General features: G+C 52.5%; 5 protein-coding genes across 5 annotated transcripts; 3 read left to right on the forward strand and 2 right to left on the reverse strand.

Moving 5' to 3' along the window:
* Nucleotides 1-839: 839 nt before the first annotated feature.
* Nucleotides 840-7,349, reverse strand: NEUTE1DRAFT_124372 (uncharacterized protein; the record flags this gene model as incomplete). Its single annotated transcript, XM_009855702.1, has 3 exons — nt 840-6,557; nt 6,607-6,932; nt 7,288-7,349. The coding sequence occupies 3 exons, from the start codon at nt 7,347-7,349 to the stop codon at nt 877-879; spliced, it is 6,069 nt and encodes a 2,022-aa protein (XP_009854004.1).
* A 2,161-nt stretch (nt 7,350-9,510) lies between these two features.
* NEUTE1DRAFT_124373 (uncharacterized protein) lies at nt 9,511-12,427 on the forward strand (the record flags this gene model as incomplete). Its single annotated transcript, XM_009855703.1, has 6 exons — nt 9,511-9,587; nt 9,662-9,836; nt 9,910-10,462; nt 10,846-11,609; nt 12,006-12,176; nt 12,280-12,427. The coding sequence occupies 6 exons, from the start codon at nt 9,521-9,523 to the stop codon at nt 12,425-12,427; spliced, it is 1,878 nt and encodes a 625-aa protein (XP_009854005.1).
* A 1,276-nt stretch (nt 12,428-13,703) lies between these two features.
* On the reverse strand, nt 13,704-16,920 carry NEUTE1DRAFT_103499 (uncharacterized protein; the record flags this gene model as incomplete). Its single annotated transcript, XM_009855704.1, has 5 exons — nt 13,704-13,773; nt 13,908-14,662; nt 14,837-15,367; nt 15,443-16,263; nt 16,851-16,920. The coding sequence occupies 5 exons, from the start codon at nt 16,918-16,920 to the stop codon at nt 13,704-13,706; spliced, it is 2,247 nt and encodes a 748-aa protein (XP_009854006.1).
* Nucleotides 16,921-17,947: 1,027 nt separating this feature from the next.
* On the forward strand, nt 17,948-18,905 carry NEUTE1DRAFT_124374 (uncharacterized protein; the record flags this gene model as incomplete). Its single annotated transcript, XM_009855705.1, has 1 exon — nt 17,948-18,905. One exon carries the CDS (start codon nt 17,948-17,950, stop codon nt 18,800-18,802), a length of 855 nt encoding a protein of 284 aa, XP_009854007.1.
* A 700-nt stretch (nt 18,906-19,605) lies between these two features.
* Nucleotides 19,606-20,618, forward strand: NEUTE1DRAFT_103501 (uncharacterized protein; the record flags this gene model as incomplete). Its single annotated transcript, XM_009855706.1, has 3 exons — nt 19,606-19,610; nt 19,970-20,028; nt 20,485-20,618. 3 exons carry the CDS (start codon nt 19,606-19,608, stop codon nt 20,616-20,618), a joined length of 198 nt encoding a protein of 65 aa, XP_009854008.1.
* Nucleotides 20,619-22,754: the final 2,136 nt, after the last annotated feature.

Raw genomic sequence — 22,754 nt, forward strand, 5'->3', positions numbered from 1 at the left:
ATTTTTCCTTCCTTCTTTTCCGTTATCCCCGTTCTCTTTTTTTCTCTTGCTTTTCTTTTTCAAAGGGGTGTAATGGGAAGGGTTGTTGTTGTTGCGCTCAACCGTTTCTGTGCAAAGCAGAACACAAGCGCATCACTAAGTACCCGCCAATAGGTCGCGGTTACCTAATTTAGGCTAAATTACGTAACTACTTACGGAACCCCAAAAGCATCAAGTGTGGATTTCAGCATCATCGGCTTCACGGCAGCGGCTGAAAAGCTATGTCCAACGATCACCACAAGCGGTCGAAGACTAAATATAAAAGAGGGATGACTGTCTGCCTCTGCGTTCGCCATTTTCCAGGATTTTCGTTTTCTAATGGAACTGAAGTGATCTGTTGTCTCTTGACGGTTTGTCCGTTCAATCCTTGATCACACATGATAGAACATGTCACGGAATCAAGACCAGTGGAATCTGCAATGTCATCTTTCAACTACTACGCTTCTCATCAAAGCCGTAGGGTAGGTAGCTTAACCTGGGTATGATACATCAACTGAACTGGAACCCGAACCCAGAGGTATTTCCTCCTTTTCATTTCTTCTATCCCTGGTCATTGGTCTTTGAAGACGCAAGCCGACCTCAAACATTCCCTTACTCAAATTCCAGTCCATACTCCCTTCCTTGAAACACCCTTCCTGTTGTTTTACCATATTCCCTCGCTTTCCCCTTCCATTTCCTTTCCTTTCCTTTCATTCCCTGCCATGTTTCGCTTTCCTCCTGTCCTTTTTCCCATTAAATCCCACAACCGAAATCCGGTGTCAAAACCAAATCAACAAACCAAGCCAAGCCAGTCAATCACTCCCCAATCATCACGCAGCCATCACAGCCATCACAGCACTAAGGTGATGACAGCTCAGCACTCACGTACGGGGCCGACCAGTCCCTCTTAACCTTGACCACCACCTCGGACTTCTCCCAAAGTCCTGTGACACCAGAAATCTGCTCCAAAACCTCCGCCTTCCTCTGCTGGGTCAAAAGACCCTTGCGTCCCATAGCCCTGCGCTCATGCGCCTCGCGATCCTCATCGGTCTTAGCGATGATTTCGGGTTTGCCGGGCTTGGGTTGCCAAAGGAGCTTAGGGCTGGGCAAGGCTTCCTCGTACGACGAGAAGGAGGAAGCAGGGGAGGGGAGGGGAGTCCAGAGGGCCGGGATGGGGCTGGGGGTAGGTTGGGGAAGGGGAGAGGGGGCAGTCCAGAGGAAGTTTTGCATGGCAGGCTTCTTTTCTTCCTCCTGATCATGCTCCAAGTCAACGCTAGTGGCCGTGGAGGGACGGAAGGAGTCCATGGAAGCGGGACCGTCGTCTTCCGAGTTGGCGGTGGTGCCGCTGGCTGTGGTGGCATGAGACACGCTGGAGCTACCGCGGCGCCTAGTCGCGAGGTTCTCCTGGGCGGTTTGGGCAGCGAACAACTTCTCTTGCTCGAGAGCCTCGATCTGGGCTTGTATCTTGGCCTTGCGAGAGGCTTCGATTTCGTCGAGTGACGGGACCTCTGGAACGTCAGGCACGACGGCTGATTTCTCAGGACTCAAACCCATCTCCGCCTCGATGGCATGGATCTGAGCAAGGATGGACTCCCTGCGCTTCTTGCCGCTGCTGCTGGAGTGGCTGCGGCTGTTCTTGCGGGAGTGAGACCTGGAAGCAGACGAGCCCGAGCGCTGATGACGGCGAAGCTTCTTGTGAGCGTAGGCGGACATGGCCGGGTGGACGGACTCTTCGGGGCAGGTGATGGCGAGAGAGCCAAAGAAGGCGGGGTGGACACGGGCGACGTCGTAGGTGTAGCCAATGGCGGCGGGGTGGAACCACTCAGAGGTGGTGATGAGGGAAGAGCCAGCAAAGACGGGGTGACGGACGGCCGAGTTGAAGACAGGGGCGACAGACTTGATAATGGAAGCCTGGATGGCCTCCTCAAGGGCAGCTGCCCAGTCGGCAGGGGTGGCGGTGATGCGGCCGGTCTCAGTGCGGCACTTGACATTGATGGGGTAACTACTGGCGATGAGAGCCTCCTTGAGAGCGGCCTCCCATTCTTCGGGGGTAGCCTGAAGGCGAGGCAGACGAGCGGCTGAAGGAGCGGTCTCAGCCTTATCGAGCTGAGCCTTAGCGGCCAAGCTCAGAGTGATCCAATGTTGGTACACCTGCCTGCTAACGCCCTTAGCGGCTGCAGTTTCGGGCGTCCAGAGGCTGTCGGACATGAGCCTATCCAACGGCCTCCATGATTCGGCAGCCGAAGTCCGGGGTGTGCGATGCATGTTGATGGCAGCCGGCTCCTGCTCGGTGGTGCGGGTGTCGGATGTCGACTTACGGCCCGGGACAAAGAGACCTGTTGTTGCTACCGAGTGAGGTGAAGACAAAGTCTTATTTTCGGATGATTCAGGGCGGCTCCATAGGCCGGTCGAGATTTGCAGGCGCGGCTCCACGGCTTGGTTCTCGCTAGTCTCCACTCGGGGCGGAGCCGGTGCGGGCGCCGAGTCATCGATCAATGCGGCACTGGTAGCCATTGAAGGAGGGAAGTAGGCAGCATCGAAGTCATCGATCAGTGCGGCGCGAGTAGCCACGACGTCCTGGGATCCCTGCCCCAGGATTGAAGGAGTGGAACGGAGAGCAATGTCGTGCACCAAAAATCCTTGGTCGTCATATTGCTCAGCAACATGTTCTTTGTCATCCTGGGAATCCTCGGCGAGGCCGATCAGGATTGAGTGCTCGCTGGAAGCATCATCATCATCATCGTCAATGTCGGTAGCCGACGTAGAGGCGGATGGCTCTAGATGGCTGCTGCTGCTGCCGCTGCCGTAGTACTCATCGACGTTGTAAACAGGAGTGGCAGAAAGGAAGAGGCTGTTCCTCGAGGGGACAGCGTCCGAGTTGAGGAGGCTGGCGATTTCCCAGAGAGTCGTCTCGTCAAAGTCGTCATCTTCTTCATCGTCGCTTTCCTGACGCTCGTAGTCGGACTCGGGGTCTTCCTCATCATATTCGTTGAAGAAAGAGGTCGAGTAGTCGGGAGTGTACGACGCCCTAAAGGGAGGGATGCCGGAGCTCATGGTGCCGGGCATGGAGCGACCGAATGGACGCGGTAGAGGGATGGTCGCAGTGTCGGACCTTTCGCCCCAGGGGAACTGGAAGATACCAAGGGTGCCGCGCTTGTCAGGGAGAGGCTCGGGATTTTCGAGGATGTCGGGAAGAGCGCTGACACGCTTGTTGCGACGAGGAGGTCGTTGAGTTACGGGTCGCGGAGCCTTTTGAGGTCGGGGTTGGGGAGTTTCTTGCAAAGAGAGACGCTTGAAGTCAGCAGGAGGGGCGACAGAAGCCCAGGAAGGTCGCCAAAGTCCGGTGGTGTCCTTGGTGCTGGTGTATGGTTTTCGCCAGAGGTGCTTGGAAGAGATTTGGAGCGGAGAAAGATCTTTTCGAGCCGCAGGGCGGGTAAATATATAGGGCAGATCAAGTGCCAGTGAAGGGGCCTCGAGAACCTTGAGAGGGGGCGACCACAAAAGGTTCGTCTTGTTGGTAGAAGCCTTGGGTGGCGGGGTCCAGAGTGAAGGCCTCTCTTCAGGTTCAGCCTTCGCCCACAGCTGAGTGCTCGTGATCTCAAGGGGAGCCAGAACCTTCCGCGTCGCAGGGCGGACAAATGTATCGGCCTCTGGTAGGGGCGTCATACACTGTTCGGCAACCTTGGGAATGTGCACCCACAGTGCAGTTGTCTCTGAAACCTCCGTAGGTGCAGGGGGCGTCCAGAGTGAAGGGACCTTGTTCACATTCACCGCTGGCTTGGACCACAACTGCGTGCTGGTAATTTCAAGGGGTGGCAGGTCCTTACGAGCTGCGGGCCGGACAAAGGTCTCAATCTCCAGAGACGCGACCGTGGACGTAGGTGAAGCCTTAGGCACGGGCGTCCATAAAAGGTTTGCAGCGACAGTAGACTGTCTCGATCCAGGAGCCCACAGAGACGCAGTTTTCACAGCCTTCTTGGACAGCCAATTCGATACAGCATCCAGTTGCGCTGACAGAACCGAAACTTCCTCATCAGAGGCATCAGAATCAGGAGGAGTGGGGCTACCAAGCTGGACATTAGGCATCGGCAAAGGCAAGAAGTTGTCGCTTGGTTGACGAAGTCTCTCTGCGGCCGTCTCTATGTAGTCAATGTGCGCCTCCGTCATCCGCTTCTGCCAGATGCTCATGTGTGACTTGACAGCATCCCTCGAGAGCCTGTTGGGATTGTAGCTGCCACTGTTACGCAACATGGTCTGACGAGAAGCTCTGCGCTCAGCAGCCATGACTCCAACAGCCGAGCCGCGGCCGATTACGATGCTTCCAATAGTTGAATCGGTTCTTGAGTTCCTGTTACCTGGAGAGTTGGTCTGCATGCTGCTCAACGAATCACGACCCATATCATGTTTCAATTCCTGCCAGTGATTCTCGTGGATACCCATCTCCTTCTCCAAATCCTCAAGTAAGGCGAGGCGCTCAGTGTGGTCCTTTGAATAAGCCTCGGTCACGGGCTCTTCGAACTTCTTGAGCTGTTCCTGAATTTGGCGGAATGCATGTTCTGGAGACTCAAGGGGCGAAGGCTCGGCCTGAACCATAACCTTGTTCCTGCGTGGACCGTTCAACGGCAGAGGCGAAGGAGGTGGCATCCTGATTCTTGACTTTCTGTCAGAGAACACGGGGCACTTGTCACCGACCCGCCAAGCTTGCACTGGAGAGCTGTGCTTGGGTGCAGGTTTGTTCTCGACCGCAGTATTGATTTCTGGGCGCTTCTGTTCTTCCTCAGGTTGAATCCTGGTTTCGCTCTCCTCACGCACGGGATTTACCACCGGCCGAGGCATAGGTTGAGCTACAGCAAGGCCAACACTGACTTGAGTATAGCGGACGGAGCTCCAGGGTGTATCGGCCTCATCTGGTGACTCCAAATCCTCATCATTCATCAACTCTCGTGGTGAATTAACAGGAATAACTGGGGATGATGCCCGCTTCGCCGCCGTATCTGTCTCGTACTTGCTTTCGGTAGCCTTTGTCGGTTCCTCGACGATGGTAGTGCTACTCACGGTCTTGGTCGTGGAACTTTTCGTTGATTGGCTGGGTTGTCGCACCTCGTCGGAATCCACTGAAGAGGGAGATTGAAGGTAGGAACTGGCAACAGCAGGAACCTCGGGAACTGGTGGCATTTTACTTGGCATCTCACCAGGGTACATGCGCTCAATTTTCTCGGTGACCGTCATGCTCCTCGTCCGATTCGGCTGCGGGCGAGTTCCTGCACCTGCACTCTTCAGAGGTGCGAGGGGCAGCGGCACATCTTCGGACATATACATGGACTTCTTCACTAACGAGCCGCTAGATTTGCTCCTCCTATGCCCGGCACCCGGAATGGCAAAAGGATTAGGATCAGCCACCTTTCTCGGAATGGGCCGAGGACGGTGTACGACCGATTCAGGGGTCCCGGGAGATCGAGGTTTGTTGACGGTCATATCATCAGAACCCAGCAGAATGTCATGTGCAAAGGCGGGCTCGTCGAAGATGATATTGTTGAGGAAAAGAACAGTCTGCTGACGTTCTGCGCCGGGTGCATCCTGTTCGAGCTTCAATGCTCGAGCTTTGGGGTTTGATGGCAAGCCAGTAGTGGGTCGCCTTTGAAGCATGGTCAAGGGCCTTTCCTGTGGCGGCGTGGGAGGCGAGGGAGGCAATTGTCTCGAAGGACGGATATCGAGATTCGGTAGTGCTTGTTCGAAGTCCTCCTTGGGAGGGGACACGGATCGAGAAGGGAAAGTGGACTGTCTCGAGGCCTCTGATGGTTCTGGCGACTGGCGCGGCGATCGTTGTCTGATTCCACTCATTCCTGGCGACAGTTCTGTTGAAGAAGTCTTTCCCATATTTTCTGGGCGAAGGGAAGAACCGGACGAAACTGGTGACCCAACCTCCTTTCTCTTCACACTCGCAGCTCTCTTCATGTCCTCCCTGGGATCCATCACCGGCGGCTGCGTATTCATTTCCCTTTTGGCCTGGCTCGTTTGCCTGAGCAACTTCTCCCTTCGCTCCCGCTCTGCCCTCATGGCTTCCTGCAAATCCACGGTGGGAATCTTATCGAGCGGGCTTTTCCCGGTGTCCTGGAGAACGGGATTACTGATCTGCAACCTCCCACCTGCCGAAGCCCCCTTTTTATGGAGACCAACAGCAGCCTTAACCGACCTGGTTCTTGCGATCGTTGGGGCGGTATTTGCTCGGATAGGCGGAAACAGCTGTCCTTCAATGGGAACTCCGCCCATGCCAACCACTCCAGTGATGGGCAGTGAAATAGTCGGGAGTCCCTGAGTAGGTTGGTTCTTCGTCGATGGTGCCTCCCTAGGGTTGATGAATGCTGTCTCGGACCTAATGGCAGCGTCCTTGACATCTTGGTAGTTACCGCTGGGAAAGTAGGTATTGGACGTGGAAATATCGCGGCTGATTTCGACACGGCGAGGAGAGAGCGCTTCAGGAGATTTGGATCGCAGTATGCTAGCCGACCCGAGGCTGCCAGAGCAGAGAGTAAGAATGGCTGTACCCAGTCAGCCAGTGAGATCAATTTCCAGAACAATGACACTTACTGATTAAAATGGCCAGGCCAATGGCAGGCAGAGCAGTTCTGACCCCCAGGGCAACATAACGGAAACCAAGATGCAAGGTTACGCTGGTCGCGATCCAAACAGCCAGGCCAGCCATGACCCAAAACAGTGCCTTCCGCCTAGCATCCTGAGATTCGGTATTGAGCTGAGTGTTCTGGGTCAAGGCGCGTGAGATGAGACAAAGAAGAATGGCGGCGTCCATGGAGATAACGATGATCGAAATGGGAAGTTCGGAAGAGGCAGCGACGCAGAAAGAATCGGTTTGGGGTCGAGTGAATCCAACAAACACTACTCCAACAACAAGTCGACTGAGTATTAGGAGTTGGGAGACGATCTGCACCGCGGATACCTTCTCCCCCGTGTTTTGCGCCCAGTGAAGATATTGTTCGATGGAGAAGCGGGCAAGTTGGTCGAAGATGGTAGCGAATATTATGCCGACCTGGCAAGATCTCGACGAGGTGTCGACTTGGAGAAGAATAGAAATAAAATCGCTAAGTGCCCACAGGGCAGCAGTGGATAGAAAACCGACGAGGACCAGCCTCTGGCCGTCCCGGAGTATCGCGATGCCATGACCCTTTGCGTAGAGAGCGAGAGCCGCGGTTGCGGCATACAACACGAGACCACTGTTGACATATTAGCTTTGAGATGTTATTGTTTACTGACCATGGATGAACTGACAAAGTGAAAGCCGCAACGAGGGCCTCGGTGGCACCTTTGACGGCCATGGTGGTGAACAAGAGTGGATATGGTCAGTTGGCAAGATGGAATATTCAACGGGCGGAGAGAAGGGAACCCCAGTCAATGGGGGTATCACAACCAAAAAAAGAAGAACACGCTTGATGGAAAAGTATTAGTCAAAAAGAATGTATCATGTCGACGTGCCTTGCGTCTGTGTGTGTGAAGATTAAGTTGTGAATAGCGGCAATGACATGCTTGGGGGGATTCAAGCAATGTGCAGAGTTGCCAAACGCCAGTTCAAGGTAAGAGAGGAAAAGGAGAGAGAGAAAGGAGAGCAAAACAGTTTTCTTTGAACGTGTGTCTGTGTGTCAGACTGACTACCAACGAACCGGTGTTGGGGCGGCTGCCAAGGACAGGCTGGCTGCTATCGACATGGACTCGGATGTAGTATGTCTAGTATCGGCCCCAACCCCCGGGATCCCAGCATCACGAGTTCGTCGGTCGGGGATCACTCACGGGAGCACAGGCTCAAACACGAGCCGTCCCAGGGGAGTGTACCAGGAGTGGCGTAATGATCTTTATGCTGGAACAAGGCCTGGAGGGTGATTGGCTGGGGGAGACGAGGCTGATGATATCAGAGCTGTGGTAATGGTGGTAACGCCTCCTGGATTACCCCTTGGCGGCGTTTCAGCCGAAACCCAAGACGTTCCATTACGCTCTGGCACTTGCAAGGAAGGGGTTCTGGATCTGAGCCGCCGGGACTGAATTCTCTTTCATCTGGAAAGGAAACAAGACTCGCGAGCATTTTTGGAAATAATGGATCGTGCTTTTCCTTGATGGTGCTGGCAGTGGCGGTAAGGTTGGAGCAATGACTGTGGGGTGTGGTCCAAGATTTCGCCCGCAAGAGCACCGTGAACTCCCAACGGGTTGCGGGTCTTAGGTCGTCAGAGTATAGCACGGCCGCCATCTCGGCAGCATTTCCGGGACATTGTCTGTATCCATCTGAGATGCTACTGTCGGGACATAATTTCAATTTTCCGCCGCAGGGGAGAAAATGTCGCGATCCGAGGCCGGGACGTGGTTTGGATCCATTGAGCTCGGCAAGATCCGAGAGATGGGCGTTGTGATGGAAGCGCCCGGACAACTTGTTCTCGTTATTCGAGTGTGGTGACGATAGGACGACGTTGAGCTCCAGTCGCGACAACATTGAACGAGGGCGGGACACGAGATGACAAAGTGGAAGTGGAAGTTGACGAGACAAAGTTAAAGTGACTTTGCAAAAGGGACTGGACGACTTCAAGGGGAAGTGCGCACTGGCCAATCAACGCAAGGCCTTTTCTGCTTGGTGGGGTAACATGGTGGGGTCAACCTCTGTGCCCTGTGGGGGAGCCCGGGCCCCTCTTTCGTCTGGCTTGGTCCCAGGTAGGTCATTGTTCAATTCCGCCCTTCTCCAGCTCCTTCTTCAATTCCTTTTCCTTTCCGTTCACCACCCGACCGCGCCATATTATGTAAATTGGATATAAGTGACTCTGATATAGCTCGCCATGTCCAAAGAAACGGCCCATTCTGGCGTAACACCAAACACGCTAGTCCTTCCATCCTGAATGTCGGGTTATCCGTCGGGTTTCCTCGACCTAGTCTTGGCCTCCAGCATGGATGTTGGAAGTCCATAATGAAGCCATATCATTAATAAGGACGGTCTCCCGGTTGGGAAGCACATGTATGGTTGGTATACGCCAAGAGGGTGTTATCATTACCAATGGATGAGATGATTGTCTGACGACTGTTTTCTATTCATTGGGATCAAGTTGATAGTATACAATGAATGTCATCTAAAGGGCGTATTCGGGGTACCCATTGTCGTCTTGTGTCGATCCAATCCATCCATATCCCGGAAGCCGATTCAAGCCGGATCTAGCATCGGGCCGCATCCGAGATGGCGGGCGTGCCCGGTTTGCTGACGCTACTTACTAGGTACTCCTCATCTCCCCGCTCCGTCGCTTATCATCACTTTCCATATTGGGTTCTCGATGTTCTTATACCTTCCTTCTTATGGTCGAACTCACAGAGGCCATGTGCCGTGAGTCACGGATGCATGTGTCATACATAGTAGCCTTTCAACAATTGATTCAAGACGGATACAAAAAGAAACAGTTGTTTCGCTATAGCATGCCCTCATCGTGACACGTCAACACTCCTCATCTCATCCTCCGCCAAAATGCCTTCTCGCGAACTAGAATACCCCAAACAGCCGTACAGCACGGTCAAGCGACTCAACGACAGAGGTAGACCTCCCTGTCTATTCGTCACTCATTACGCCATGTCAACAACGCAATGCTAACCCTATACCCAACTCCAGCCCGCTACTCTCTCGAAACCATCCACGGCATCATCAACTCCTCCCCCTTCGTCAATGTCGCCTTCCAAGACTCCACTTCCCCCTTCCCCGCCGTCCTCCCCATGATCGGCCAAATGGGTTCCTTTTCGCGTCCTTCCGCCGACCTAGGCGACGTTCTCGACTTGTATCTCCACGGGTTTGTCCCCTTCCTCCCTTTTATTTCCCCTTCCTCCACCCCCTCACCTCAACCCCCTACTAATCCCATCCAGCTACGTCTCCTCCCGCCTCATGTCTCTCTCCCGCTCCTCTTCCTCTTCTGGGAAAGAAGAAGGAACCCCCCTAACCATAACCGCCACCCTCCTAGACGGCTACGTCCTCTCCCTCACCCCCAACTCGCACTCGTACAACTACCGCTCCGCCATCCTCTTCGGGTATGCCGTCCCCGTGACCGACCCGGCCGAAAAGCTCTGGGCAATGGAACTCATAACCAACAGCGTCGTTCCGTCTCGGTACCAAAACACGCGCACGCCGCCCAATAACGCCGAGATGCAGAGCACGAGTATATTGAAGGTGAAAATCAAGGCGGGCAGTGCAAAGATTAGAAGTGGAGAACCGCATGATGAGCGGGGGGATATGGGCAACCAAGAAATAAGACAAAAGACGTGGGTGGGCGTGGTGCCTGCTTGGATGCAGTTTGGGGAGCCGGTGGCGGGGGGTTATAATCAAGTGAAGGAGGTGCCGGGGTATTTGGAGGAGTGGAGGGTGGAGGGGAATGAGGAACGGAGGAGAGAGGCATATGAGGCTGTGAAGGAGGGGGGGAAGGTGAAGAAGGGGGAGGGTGAGGAGTAGGGAGAAAGGGGAGGTACGTAGGTAGGTTGTTAATGATGGTTTATGAATGATGTCGCATAATGGATGTTTTTCCCTTTTCAGCAGCGGGGAGTTGACATACGGCTTGAGGCCTACGCTTGATGGTGGCCGATCTTCGTTCAAGTAGGTGGGGATATACCCTGGTCAGGCCATGCACAGGAGCGGGACTGTAATCGGGTCCACGTGTTTATTTCAACGTCCACTCAACCTTTTCTCATTCATCTCACACTCGTCACTTTCGGGGTGATATCTACCTCACGTTTGCATATCCCCCTTGGATCTGCGAATATATCATCCATGAACTATTTCTTTTCTCTTGCAAGTTTTGCCTTCTACAGTTTGGGATAATTCTCAAGATGAGACAACTTTCCTCGCACACAGCCATCCGCATCAGTCCCCTGACAAGACCAACATACCTCTCAACCCGATCACCACGAAAAATCCGAATCACGATCCAGACCCGTCATAACTCATCCACCAGCAATCCTCCGATTTCCCAATATGACGACACCAACCCCCACCACCACTACTGGTGGACCGCCTGCGCTCCCTCCCTCACGTCCATCCTTCGCCACTCCCACTCCTACACCCCCACCCAACAATCCCTCCACATCTCTTGGTTCCGCAACAACGTCATCCCCAACCTCGGCCCGCGTCCCTCTTCTTCCTACCGCCTCTGTTCCCCTCTCAACTACGAAGGCTCTCCCTACCGAGCAACTTGGAACTTTTGCTCTGCCCCCGCCGGGTCTCCGTCGTCATCCTCGGTGGTAGGGACGCTAAGGTTTAGTTTCGACCCAATACCTGCCACTGGAACCACCAAAGAAGACCCGACGAATCAAGAGGAGTATAAGCGGTTATTCCCCTTACTTGCCAGGGAGTGTCATGGTAAGGGCGTAACAAAAGCTGATCTGACGTGGTACGACGAGGTTAAAGAGCACATGTACCTGACTCCGTCGGAACAGGTGGTCCTTCAATCGAAAATCGCCCATAGATCTAGTCAACTACCGCCAGAGCACGCAGCCATCGCCATTGGGTGCGTAGGGGAAAAGATGGTGTTGAAACCCTACTTTTTTGCAGGGCCGAAAAGTATGGTGACGGGTTTGTCCCCTCATCAGGTGCTCTTTTCTGCACTGCGGGGAATCCGGACTCGGGGAGAGGAATTGAAACCCGCTATCAATCTAGTCGAAGACTATGTCGCTTCTAGAAAGGCGGTGATGACGCCCAACTGCATCGGCATCGACGCTGTATCTCCGGACCAAGGCGCGCGAGTGAAACTTTACACCCTCGTGCCTAGCAACGCCTTTAGCGTGATGCGCGACGCAATGACGCTCGGTGGCCGCTTGACCTCCCCTGAAACCTTGCGCGGCGTGGGGATCTTGAGGAGTATTTATCACCTCTTGCGCGGGGACCGGTCGCCGATAAACGACGCCACAGAAGAAGTGAGCAAGCCCTGTCGGTATGAGAGCAAGGAGAATAGTTACTGGAAGGGGTTCACCAGCTATGAGATGCGTCCGGGGAAAGAGGAGCCGGAGGTGAAGGTGTATGTGCCGCTGATGCAGATTTTTGAGACGGAGGAAGCGATAATTGAGGGACTGGAAGAGGTGTGGAGGGGGTTTGGATGGGGAGAGCTGGGAAAGGGGGCTTATGAGGAGGCGATTAGGGAGGCTTTGTGAGTACTACTTGCCCCGTCTTCTTCAGATTTGAGCTGCATGGAATGTGGAAGGTGAGAGAGATATGGAGATGAGAAAAGTGGTTGCTAACTAGAAAAACAGTCCGCATGTGGATTTCAAGAAGGCCCCTGGGACACATACTTGGGTGTCATTCTCCTATTCGGATCGGACGGGGCCGTACATGACGGTTTATTTGGCTCCCAGGTTTCAGGAGGGGTATGATTTGGGCGTCGTGCGGGATGGAACGTAAACAGGATGGCGGTTGGCGAGTGGATTGGTGACGGGTAGGTGGGAGTTGGCAAGGTTGCGTCGTGATCGGTGAGAGTGCTCCCTCTGCCTAACAAGCCGCCCTTGTGTCAAGGAATCCCGCCCCTCACTTTCCACGCTTCCATTTCTCCTCGTCTGTCAAGTCTCGCTACGGTATCCGTACATCCAACGCAGGCACTGACCGACATGGGCACTCCCACTCCCACTCCCACACCCTCTGTACACCCCATAACTCCAGAAACCGGGCAGTTACCACCCAATTAGGGAAAGGGTGGGTGAGCACAGCCACTACACATTTCAAATTCTCTGCCGCGTGTTCTTGCCTTCTTCATTACTTTATGGTAGAATGACGTTTGTCTCGGAAGTTGAGATTGGTAAAGATGGGTGTTGTGTGTATGGCAACAGCGACTGGTTGCTGAATGGAAACTTAACGAAGAAGTGGAAGAGACGAAGAAATCGGGAGAAGGAACCAAGTGAAATGCGAAGAGGGAAGGCTATGTCATGGAAATGCAGGTACGATCGATGCTTAACGGACAGCGGCAGGCATGAAGGATGTCCTGTCGGCTGTTACTAGTGTTCGGGGCGGCAAGCCGCGGCCCTTCCCAGTGGGTGTAAGGCTGGATTCTGGGTTGGAGCCCGTGCAGAGCTGGATTCTAAGCTGGCTTTGAAGTAACTATTCGTTTGGTAATAAAAGGCTGAGCCGGTTACTTCTCAGAAATATATATTACTTTAGAATTTTAGTAAAGTTTTTTGTTTTACCAGGGGGCTGCGCCCCCTGGGACCCCCCCTTTACCTACGACGTTCAAAGTTTATAGTATGAGGTTTGAGAATTAACTACAAACAATTTGCAGGAAGCCCCCCGTTAACAGACTGAAAGTTAAGAGGTTAGTACCAACAATTTTCTGGATAGGAAAATGTGACAGAAAAGTCCGTGCGATAACATTTAGCTAGTGCGTACGGAATTTACGTAGGGACCGCCCGCGAAAATCCTTAACACACTAACCGCACTTTTTAGCGTCCCAGCTCGTGTAGGTATATAGAGATCGATAGACAAGGGACGTGCTTGGAGAGACGGAAGGCACGTGATACCCTTCATCGTAACTACCGAAAATTTTGGCTCTGCTTTTGGACATTGAGGTATGGCGCCTATGACCTGGAAGGTATAACATGAAGACGGCTGCCTCATTGACTTACTGATGATATCTGTGTTTTTGGAGAATCCTTCATCTGACCTGACATTTTCTGTCCTGGTCCTTCCGTTACTCCCAATTCTGTTGTTCGGCACTTTGGGACCGTAAAGCAAAAACATGAAGTTTGTACCTGATAGTGCTGATATCATTGTATTACAAAGACTGCATTATACTCAAAAAAAAAAAAGAAGCAACAAAAACCAGAGATGCCAACATATATCAATAGATATTAAATACCTCCTTCTTTGGGTTAGTGTCCATGAAATCCCATACATGATACCTTCCACATATGCCTCTCCACCAAAAGTAAAGGTAGTTTCGATGCCCCCGCGATTGGCCGTATTTCCATCCCCGTCTTGCGAGCGTGGACGCAAGAGAGAGGGTGTATGGGCGTTCTCCAGAATTACCACCACGTCTCCAGGTCTAACATCCCCAATCCTGCTGCCCAGCATTCCTTTGGTCGTCTTGAATAACGTGGAATTCCTTGACCTCGACCGGCAAAATAACACTCTTATCTTCGCGTCCATGAAAGATTTTAAGTCGCTTTCACTGATGCTATTGTTATCCGGTAGACACTCTAAATCAACTGAGTTGCTTCTCGTCTGCGTTTGACCGTCGACAATTATAGTCGCATCACGGGATGCATCATCATTCAGGTTGGAGAACTTGGTTATCGGGGACTCATTCACGTGTTTCGAGGTCCTGATATCAGTTAATGCCATGAACTCTCTGGATACCTGTATGCATCTAACCAGAGAATCTGGAAGTGTCCGAGGATCCGGGTAGTCCTGGCGCATGAGCCTGCGGATAAAACAAGCAGCCTCTGGATTGCTCGGGAACCCGACATCCCCTAGAAATCCTCTGAGAAAACTTTCGTTGTGGCAACGCATCACCAAGCGCCAGACGTAGTCTTCTCCCTCTATGTTCTGTACATCGGAGCTCTCCGGCAACTTGGTAAAATCGCGAATGCGTGCCAGCCAGTCGCTTGCTCGATCCTTTTCAAGAACATTATGAGCCTGGTGGTCATGCTCCATCACTTCGGTGACCGTGTCAACGCGATACCCTGGCAATCGAATGGCCGACGGATTCCCAGGTCCAAAGAAGATAGGGTAAGGGCACCCCATCCATATCCGGCTATTGCTGGCGTTGAGGACTACGCCAGATGCGGCTAGTAAGCTTTGCGGAAGCCCTCTCACACCTACATCCCGCCAGTCGGGGACCCAGCTGGGTAACTCGGTTGGTTGGCCTCTTGGACGGGGCAGACAATGTCCGATAGTGTACAATCGATCTTTGTAGCATGATGTGAGAGACGCCTCAATCAAAGATCGCGTGGCCTGAGTAAAGAGATCAACCCATGTCATATTTTTATAATCAACATAGCCAAACGGACGACGGTCATCGTGGGAAAGAAGGCCGAGTATGCCATAGACGATATCGCGTGGGTCAGTCGCGCGATACCATGGACGCTCGGTTTCGTTGGAGAAAGCCATAAGAATAGTGCCCAAGCCTATTTTCGTTCCGCGGCGGATTAATTGACGAACGAGTATAGCCTTGTTTGGGTAAAGATAAGGAGGGAACCGCTCACAGAAGCTGTGCCGCAGTAGAATATCTTTAAAGAACCAAGGGTTTCCATCGCAAAATTTCCAGAGGTCTTCTAACACCGGTTCGAAGTATAAAATCGGTGTGAACTTTCCTCCGCACATAAGAAGGACTTCTCGGGCCAGGGCCACCTCCTAGAATATCCATATCCGGTACCAGTACTCATTTATCAATAGGTGAGTAATACCAATTTCTAGATCACTCAAGACGGACTTCCCACGGGTCCCGCGTAGCCCTTCAACACAAAGCAAATCGCAAAGAAACCTCGCCAAATCATACCACTTATCACTCGTACTCGAAGCATCCACAACCGTACTTACCTTCTCAAATACCGGCTCCGGGAGAAAGTAATATCTAATTTTAGAAAGATAAATGAATTCTGGGACGTCGATACTAGACTCTAAAGGTGCCTCCGTAGGGAGATGCGTAGGCCACAGCTCCTCCATCACACCAACCTTCAACGCACGAGGGCCCCAGTCCGAAAAGAAGTTCATAGCCACATCAGTTGCCTTAGAGCCGGGACCCAGCCAAGAGTAAATAAACTCGGCGTTCTTGAAGATGTTATACATGCTCTGGACATGCCAACTCTTTTTATTATCGTCGGATTGGTGGATATATATGGCGTCGGCCCAGAGCCAGGATTGCACGTCGTGGTATTGAAGCATCTGCAGCAGTGCATGAAGATTCGCGCCGACAGAAAACTGTTCGCCGTTGACGTCGATATCTTCTTTCTCCTTAGTATCTCCCCATACGTATGACAGCGCCCGATATTGGAGGGCGTCATCGTCAAGAGAGGCATGGCGAAGTTCAAGACTGATACGGTCGGAGCCTAACTGGAGGGGAGGACTAAATCGGAAGACACGAGTCTCGCGCTTTTCGCGGCTCAAAGGGCTGTAGGTGAACATTGTTGGCGACGTCGGACTGTTTTTTGGACTGGGAAGTGAGTTGTCCGGATTGGAGTAGCTGTTACCGTCGATGTCCCTGCGGCCGATGAAGTGGGTTTGCAGACAGCAAATGGAAGAAACTCGGTCTTGTGCCGTTCGCGCAAGCGCATTCGTTGTTCCTTCCACATCAACTGTCAGGTAGATAATGAATTAAAATGAAGGAGAACCCCAAATGACGAGAAAATGTTTATGAAGAAGGAACGTATCTGGTCGGAGACTTCCACGTGTTGTGGACCTACCTGTCGAGACTCAGCCCAACCTTTTAGCCCTGCCACCCAACCACAGCCATGGCCGGTTCTCGATCCTGTCAGGCAGGTAGTAGAGGAAGTCCTTTGATTGGATTATGGTCACTCAGCCCAAGTTGAGGATGACCACTGTCTATCGAAAAGTCTTGGCATGCGTGAGGGGTGACGTGGCTCAGCCTGGCTGCGATGTGACGGAACAAATAACCTATGATCCAGGAATCTCAACCTCATCTTGCTCAAATAGGCCAAAGCCAAACGAGGTTGAGGCACTTCGAGGATGCAAGTAAGAAGCGCCATAGAAATTCCCAGACTGATCCACAGTGGTCAATCGGCTTCCAGATCACAATCAGGCTCACACTCAATCGCAAACTTTTTGAAGCCCATGAAGACGAGTTTTTCTTCGTCAAACCATCTCCAGAGCTACCTACCTCCTCCCCATGGCCGAAATTGGTTACGAAAGCCAGCCAGCTCTCTCACAAGTAATCCCACGATAGGCATCCAAGGCAGTTGCTTGGGGCTGCTAGTAACGTTTACACCGTTCACAGACACCCCAAACCTTCACCTAAGGTAGTTCTTACCCAAGTCCTTTCAGACCCTCCATTCAACCGCTCCACAGGAAGTTCCCTCGACGCTTTCTCTCATCTGAAAAGAGGAAAGTTTTGGCTTCCAAGCGGGTACACCACAGGACACACCCAAGTCCAGAAGTCCAGCATTTGACTTAACTTCAACCCTTTTTTTTCCCCAAATGTTTTTCCGAACAACAACAATCAATCCACCAAACCACCAACCAACAACACTGCACCATAACGAACCCCCACACGGATCCGCGCCCTTGCAAGCGCCTGAAAACCGAATCCGAACCCAAATTGTCGACCTCATCTCACCTCACCATCTGCAAAGGAATCCATCCAACCTCCCCCGGGCTTTGATCTCGCCACCCTTGCTGGCCCCGAATCTTCAATTCCAACCCCTACCCCCCCAAGTGCCACCTCCTTCCACACCACTCTCCTCACCTACGCCGCCACTCGCGACACGTAAATCCAGCGCGAAGAAATGCAAACGAGTCCATTCCGTTTGCTCAGTAGTTGATGGCAATGGGATGTTTAATGACGATCGCCCAAGCGGTTGACTATACGAGCTCGTTGGGTATTCAAGGAAGGCGGTGGAGACGATCAGACCGATATTGGATAACGTATGCGTGGCTCCCAATATGTTAGGGGAGGAGGTTAGAAACTCGTATCAGGCAATTGTTGAGGAATTCGGTTGCCAGTTATGGCATCTTGAAGGGGTTGGAGGAGGCGGTGACGATGCTGAACGGTCATGTTGCGGATATAAAAAGGACATTACGGGGATATTCCAGCCGGTGGCATCCGTCTTTGCTATTTTTAGAAGCAGCTAGTGACATCACCCTTCCGATTCGGCTCCGAACTTACGGACTTAAATCAACAACACCCCCGATGTCAGGACACTGCACGATTCCACAGCGACATCGACATACAACACACGGAGAATTAACATCCTCAAAATGACCACCCAACACACCCCCTACGCCATCGGGCACGCGCCCTCCCACACCAAGCACCACGAATGGCGCACCGCCGCCAACAGCGCCCCCCACCTCCTCCCGCATCTCCCAAAGGCCCTCTCCTCCAACCCCAACCTCAAACTCCTCGACATCGGCTGCGGGCCCGGCACCATCTCGGCTTCTCTGGCCCAACACCTCCTTCCCTCTGGCCACGTCCTCGCAACCGACATCGCCGACGACGTCCTCGAGCGAGCCAAGGAGCACGCCATCTCACAGGGCCTCTCAGTCCCACAAAACATTTCCTTCCAGAAAGAATCCGTTTACGAATTATCCTTCCCCGACAACGAGTTCGACATTGTCCATGCCCACCAGGTGCTCTGTCATCTTGACGACCCCGTTGCCGCCGTCAAGGAGATGCTCAGGGTTTGCAAACCGGGGGGACTGATCTCTTTGCGCGAGTCGGATATGCACATGTGGTGTTTTTGGCCTGAACTTCCGTCCTTACTCAAGTTTCATGAGTTAATGGTCAATGTCATGTTGGCGAATGGTGGGCAGGATAAGGGCGGGAGGAAGTTGGTGTCGTGGATCATGGAAGCTGGGGTTGACCGAAAGGATATCGAGGCTGGGTTTGGGACGTGGTGTTATAGTGAGCCGGGGGACAGAAAGGCGTGGGGGGAGGCGATGATTGAGAGGTTGAGGACGGGGCAGATGAGGCAGCGAGGGATTGAGGTTGGGTTGACGACGGAGGAAGACATAGAGGAGATGGTCAAGGGGTGGCGGGAGTGGATGGAGAGGGGGGATGCGACGTTGGGGATTGTTAATGGGGAGGTTATTGTCAAGAAGGCGGCCTCTTGATTGATATTACCTGATGGTAGGAAAAGGGGCCGGTCATTCAGCAAAAGAAGCAACATGGAATGTATGCAGATTGCCGGGAACAATGAAAAGTTAATTCCTTTGGAGGGGTCAATTCCCTTGCGTCAAACAGGTCACGGAAGGCACTACCAACATCATTCGATGATCACCAAACGACTGCCGACATCGGCGTAGGTTGGAAACATGCCATGCCCCGCGTCCAGCACCACTCATTTTACCTCTCTCCTTCCCAGTCTTCACCATCATCTTCTCCGTCATTTACACCCAGCCAACACCACATCGAGATCACCATCGCCGCCTCGAGTCCTGTCGCGCGACAAAAAAAGCTATTCCGTCAATTCCGAAATCCATCATTTCTTCACCAACCAAGACTTCTGCTAGCCGCAAAACCCTACAGCGCGAAAGCAACGGGCAAGCTTTTTATCGGCGGAGGGGTCGTCCCAGTCAATGACATCTAAAGACGTTTGCAGGACCCAGACAGAAATCCGTCGCGCAGTAGGTCTCAAATTGAAGTTGATCTAGTTGTCGTAGTAATGTAAACTCACGGTCTGTAGCTCCATAGCCCTATCGTGGAAAGCCCCCAGTTAGTCAGTCAGTCGGTCTAGACTGCCCTGATAGGAGGTTACAAGAAATCTACGCTATCTCTACCCGGCTATCAACCTCGAACTCCTGAACGACGCTCCCTTCTCGATTCCGACTCAACATACACACCTGTATTCACCAGCCGGCTTACCAATGAGCCAAAGCCGGTGCCTGTTTCTGATGACGAGCATGGACTTCACAGTATGGTGTTCTTGGGTGGATTTCCGATGAATCCGGAGACAATGTTTCATTTTTCTGAACTTTTGACACCACTCGGCGGCGGTATGTTTATTCGACAGTCACTCTTGAACCCCCGACACCCGACTGACATCATCTTCCCCTGATTGGACCTAGTAGACCCTTCCGGGAAGGCATGCCCGGATGCCATATCATATTTGTTGCCGGCGGCATTGTTGTTTTTCTTAATCCCCCGATCCTGTCTTGGAGTTCACCAATCCGATTCCCATCAATTTCTACACGGAGAGTTGCCATTCCTGTTACCGAAAGCACATGACTCCGCCGCCGTGTCTTTTTTCTTCTTTCACCTGACAGGGGCGGTAAGATAAGCTCCTCTGCGAATGCCGCCGCGGTTGCCGCAGCATATTTCTGCCATTTCTTCTCCTTGAGTAAGTCCGCATAATCGCGAATTTCACTCCCTGGTTCACCAACCCTTGGTAGTCACTTGTTACGCCGGCCGCTTTCACCTCAGGACAGATGAAGTTGTGCCTCACTCGAGATTCAACCTTATTTGTGCTCGATTATTCAAGCCCATGCGCATCGCATGCAGGTACTGCGGAATCCTGTTTCCTGCCACCAGCCTATGCGCGCTTCGCAAATTGTTCCCCGTGGTGAGAAGAGCAGCAAACGGATGAAGCGTATGTCCCTCGACAGTCATTTCTTCGCTGCCCTGCCACGCGCCAAGGTCGTAATAAGTCACACCCCCAGATTGGGGGACGCCAACGACGACGACGTTGCCCAAGACGATTGGTTCCTGCAAATCCGGACCAAATCCGGATCATACCTAACCGGGCGCCCTACCAGATATGCCGACTACCGGGACATGCTTGGTGTTGAAATATGAGCGGCGCATGTCGGCCCGAGAGCCGTGGTGGGCCGGCGGCTGGTTTCAGTCGATCCCGATGCGGGGGCACCCGGCCCTCACGACGAGATGCCGGCCTATACGCCCCACGTGGTATTCGGCATGGTCGCCGGGTAGTGGTACTTCCATTGTTGTGGGGTCCTTAGCATTCCGACCGCAGCGGTGAGCGACCGGGTACTGAGAAGTGTCATTTGAGGGATTCATGTGGGCAAATGTTGACATCGAATGCGCCTATCCGAGACGAACAACACTGTCTCAACTTGCAAAGATAAACCAAGAACCAGAGAAGGTGCTTGCGATTCTAACGTTTACTCGGGATGGTAGAGGCAATGACCAAGGTTGACAGAGGTACTTAGGCTAAAACCCAGCTCTGTCACCCTTTGCTCCAAGCGTGAGCATTGTGCCATTCGCGTTGTCAAATTGGTGGTTTCACATACTTCCGCCCACCATGATGGGAAATATGGAGGGCATACAGACCAGACAATGCCTCCATCTCTGATACGCAGTCTTTCTGTTGAGTCTTCCTATTGGCCCAATTTGATTAAGACCTTTTTCGAAGGAACATTGACTTCAATTTGGGTGAGTGACATCTCACTTGCAGCTTGGGCTGCATCCATTTTTCCTCGGAGGTTATCGTCATACTACCTACCAATGGCGCAAGTGGATGGTAGCCAAGCCAAACTCGACTATGGGCATCAACCGGTAGTGCTCATTGAGCATCGAAGGATACACCTGCGATTAAGGTGCACATTTCGTTGGCATGTCCGCCATGCACGTCGCGCAGCTTTGATATGGACTTTGGTTGGGAATCAGTCTTCTGGGTAAGGTACCAAAGGTTTGGCGACACTACACCTTTGGACTTTCGATTAGCCAACCAGTTGGACAATATTATCCACCTCATGATTCCGTTCTGTCAATGCCTCACTTCCTTATTGGGCTCTTTTCTACTATACGAGCAGCCAAAACACAATGAAGTTATCAGATCAAAGGCCATCCATGAACCACAAAATCGGCGCTGATGAGGCATAAAGGTATTTGGCGACACTGCCAGTTGGCACTCCAAGGGCCGTACCATTGTTACCCACTTCTACCACGCTCAGGGCGATTCCTTGGAAAAGACACTCCTCGGCATGCTACGCTCTTTGATGTGCGAACATGTCAACAAAGAGGAGCCGACATATCCGCGCTTTCTTCCCCTTTTCCACCCGAAAACCCGACTCCACCAAAGATGGAAGTGGCGCGAGTTTGGACTGACGGAATCGCTTCCTTCCGAGTGAAACTGTATCTGGATGCAAGTTCGGAAAAAGGCCACTACTCCTCAATTTCACCGATCCCTTGGATGAATGCAGGAACTTGCAGGTTCGACACATAGAATTTTTCGAACAACTATCACTTACCTTCGTTCTGGGACCAACGTTTGGATTTCTTCAGACTATCGGGCGGCCATTGTCCACATATTGCTATGGCAAAATATCAGGAGTTTGTGATAGAAACCAGGACCGGACTTTACAAGGATATTGCCACACACGTCCACGACAATCTGACGGTCGCGAACCCAGATATTGAGAAGGAGATTCCCAACAAGACATCCGGTATATACTCTTCATGTGGGTCGTGCTCGTTGTCGCAATGCTACCCAAACAGAGAATATGACGAGGGCAAGATCGAAGTGATCGAGCAGAGGTTACTTGTACATGGGGTTCCTTTGCAGGGAAGAACAGGCCGACCTTTGTTTGGGGCAAGGAATTGGAGGATCACTTCAAAGTACATCATCTTTATTCTTTCAATGGTTTGCCTCTTTTTGTAGAGAGGAACAGAGCAGCTTTCTGCTTCTTAGAAAGACGGGCATGCTCCATCTCTCAGTCATCCTACCAACATAGCAAGGACTTGAGAAAGACATTTCATTGCACAAAGGGAAAAAGATCAGACGGCTCTCGTCCTATGTTCAAGGTGAGCCAATGGGTTGCTACTACTGAGTCAATGGAGAGGTGCTTGCTTGGCGCTTGGATCGATGCCATGGCGAGTTGTGAAGGTCTGTGCACCTCGATGCTCTGACTGTAGGTACCTGTACCCAACGGACAGTGACCTTCAAGGCCTCCGGCTCAATGCAACGGTGATACCCAAAGGCGGGTTTGCAGAGCTCGTGAGAAGGAGATTGTGCCGACTGGGCACTCGGAGGCTGTCGGGGTGGGGCCGGTGCGGAGCCGGGGGGGAGGCCGGGGAGCGTTTCAAATGTCGGGTGTGGTCGGACAC

This window comes from Neurospora tetrasperma (genome assembly GCF_000213175.1).
Source record: "Neurospora tetrasperma FGSC 2508 unplaced genomic scaffold NEUTE1scaffold_6, whole genome shotgun sequence".
Taxonomy (NCBI): Eukaryota; Fungi; Ascomycota; class Sordariomycetes; order Sordariales; family Sordariaceae; genus Neurospora; species Neurospora tetrasperma.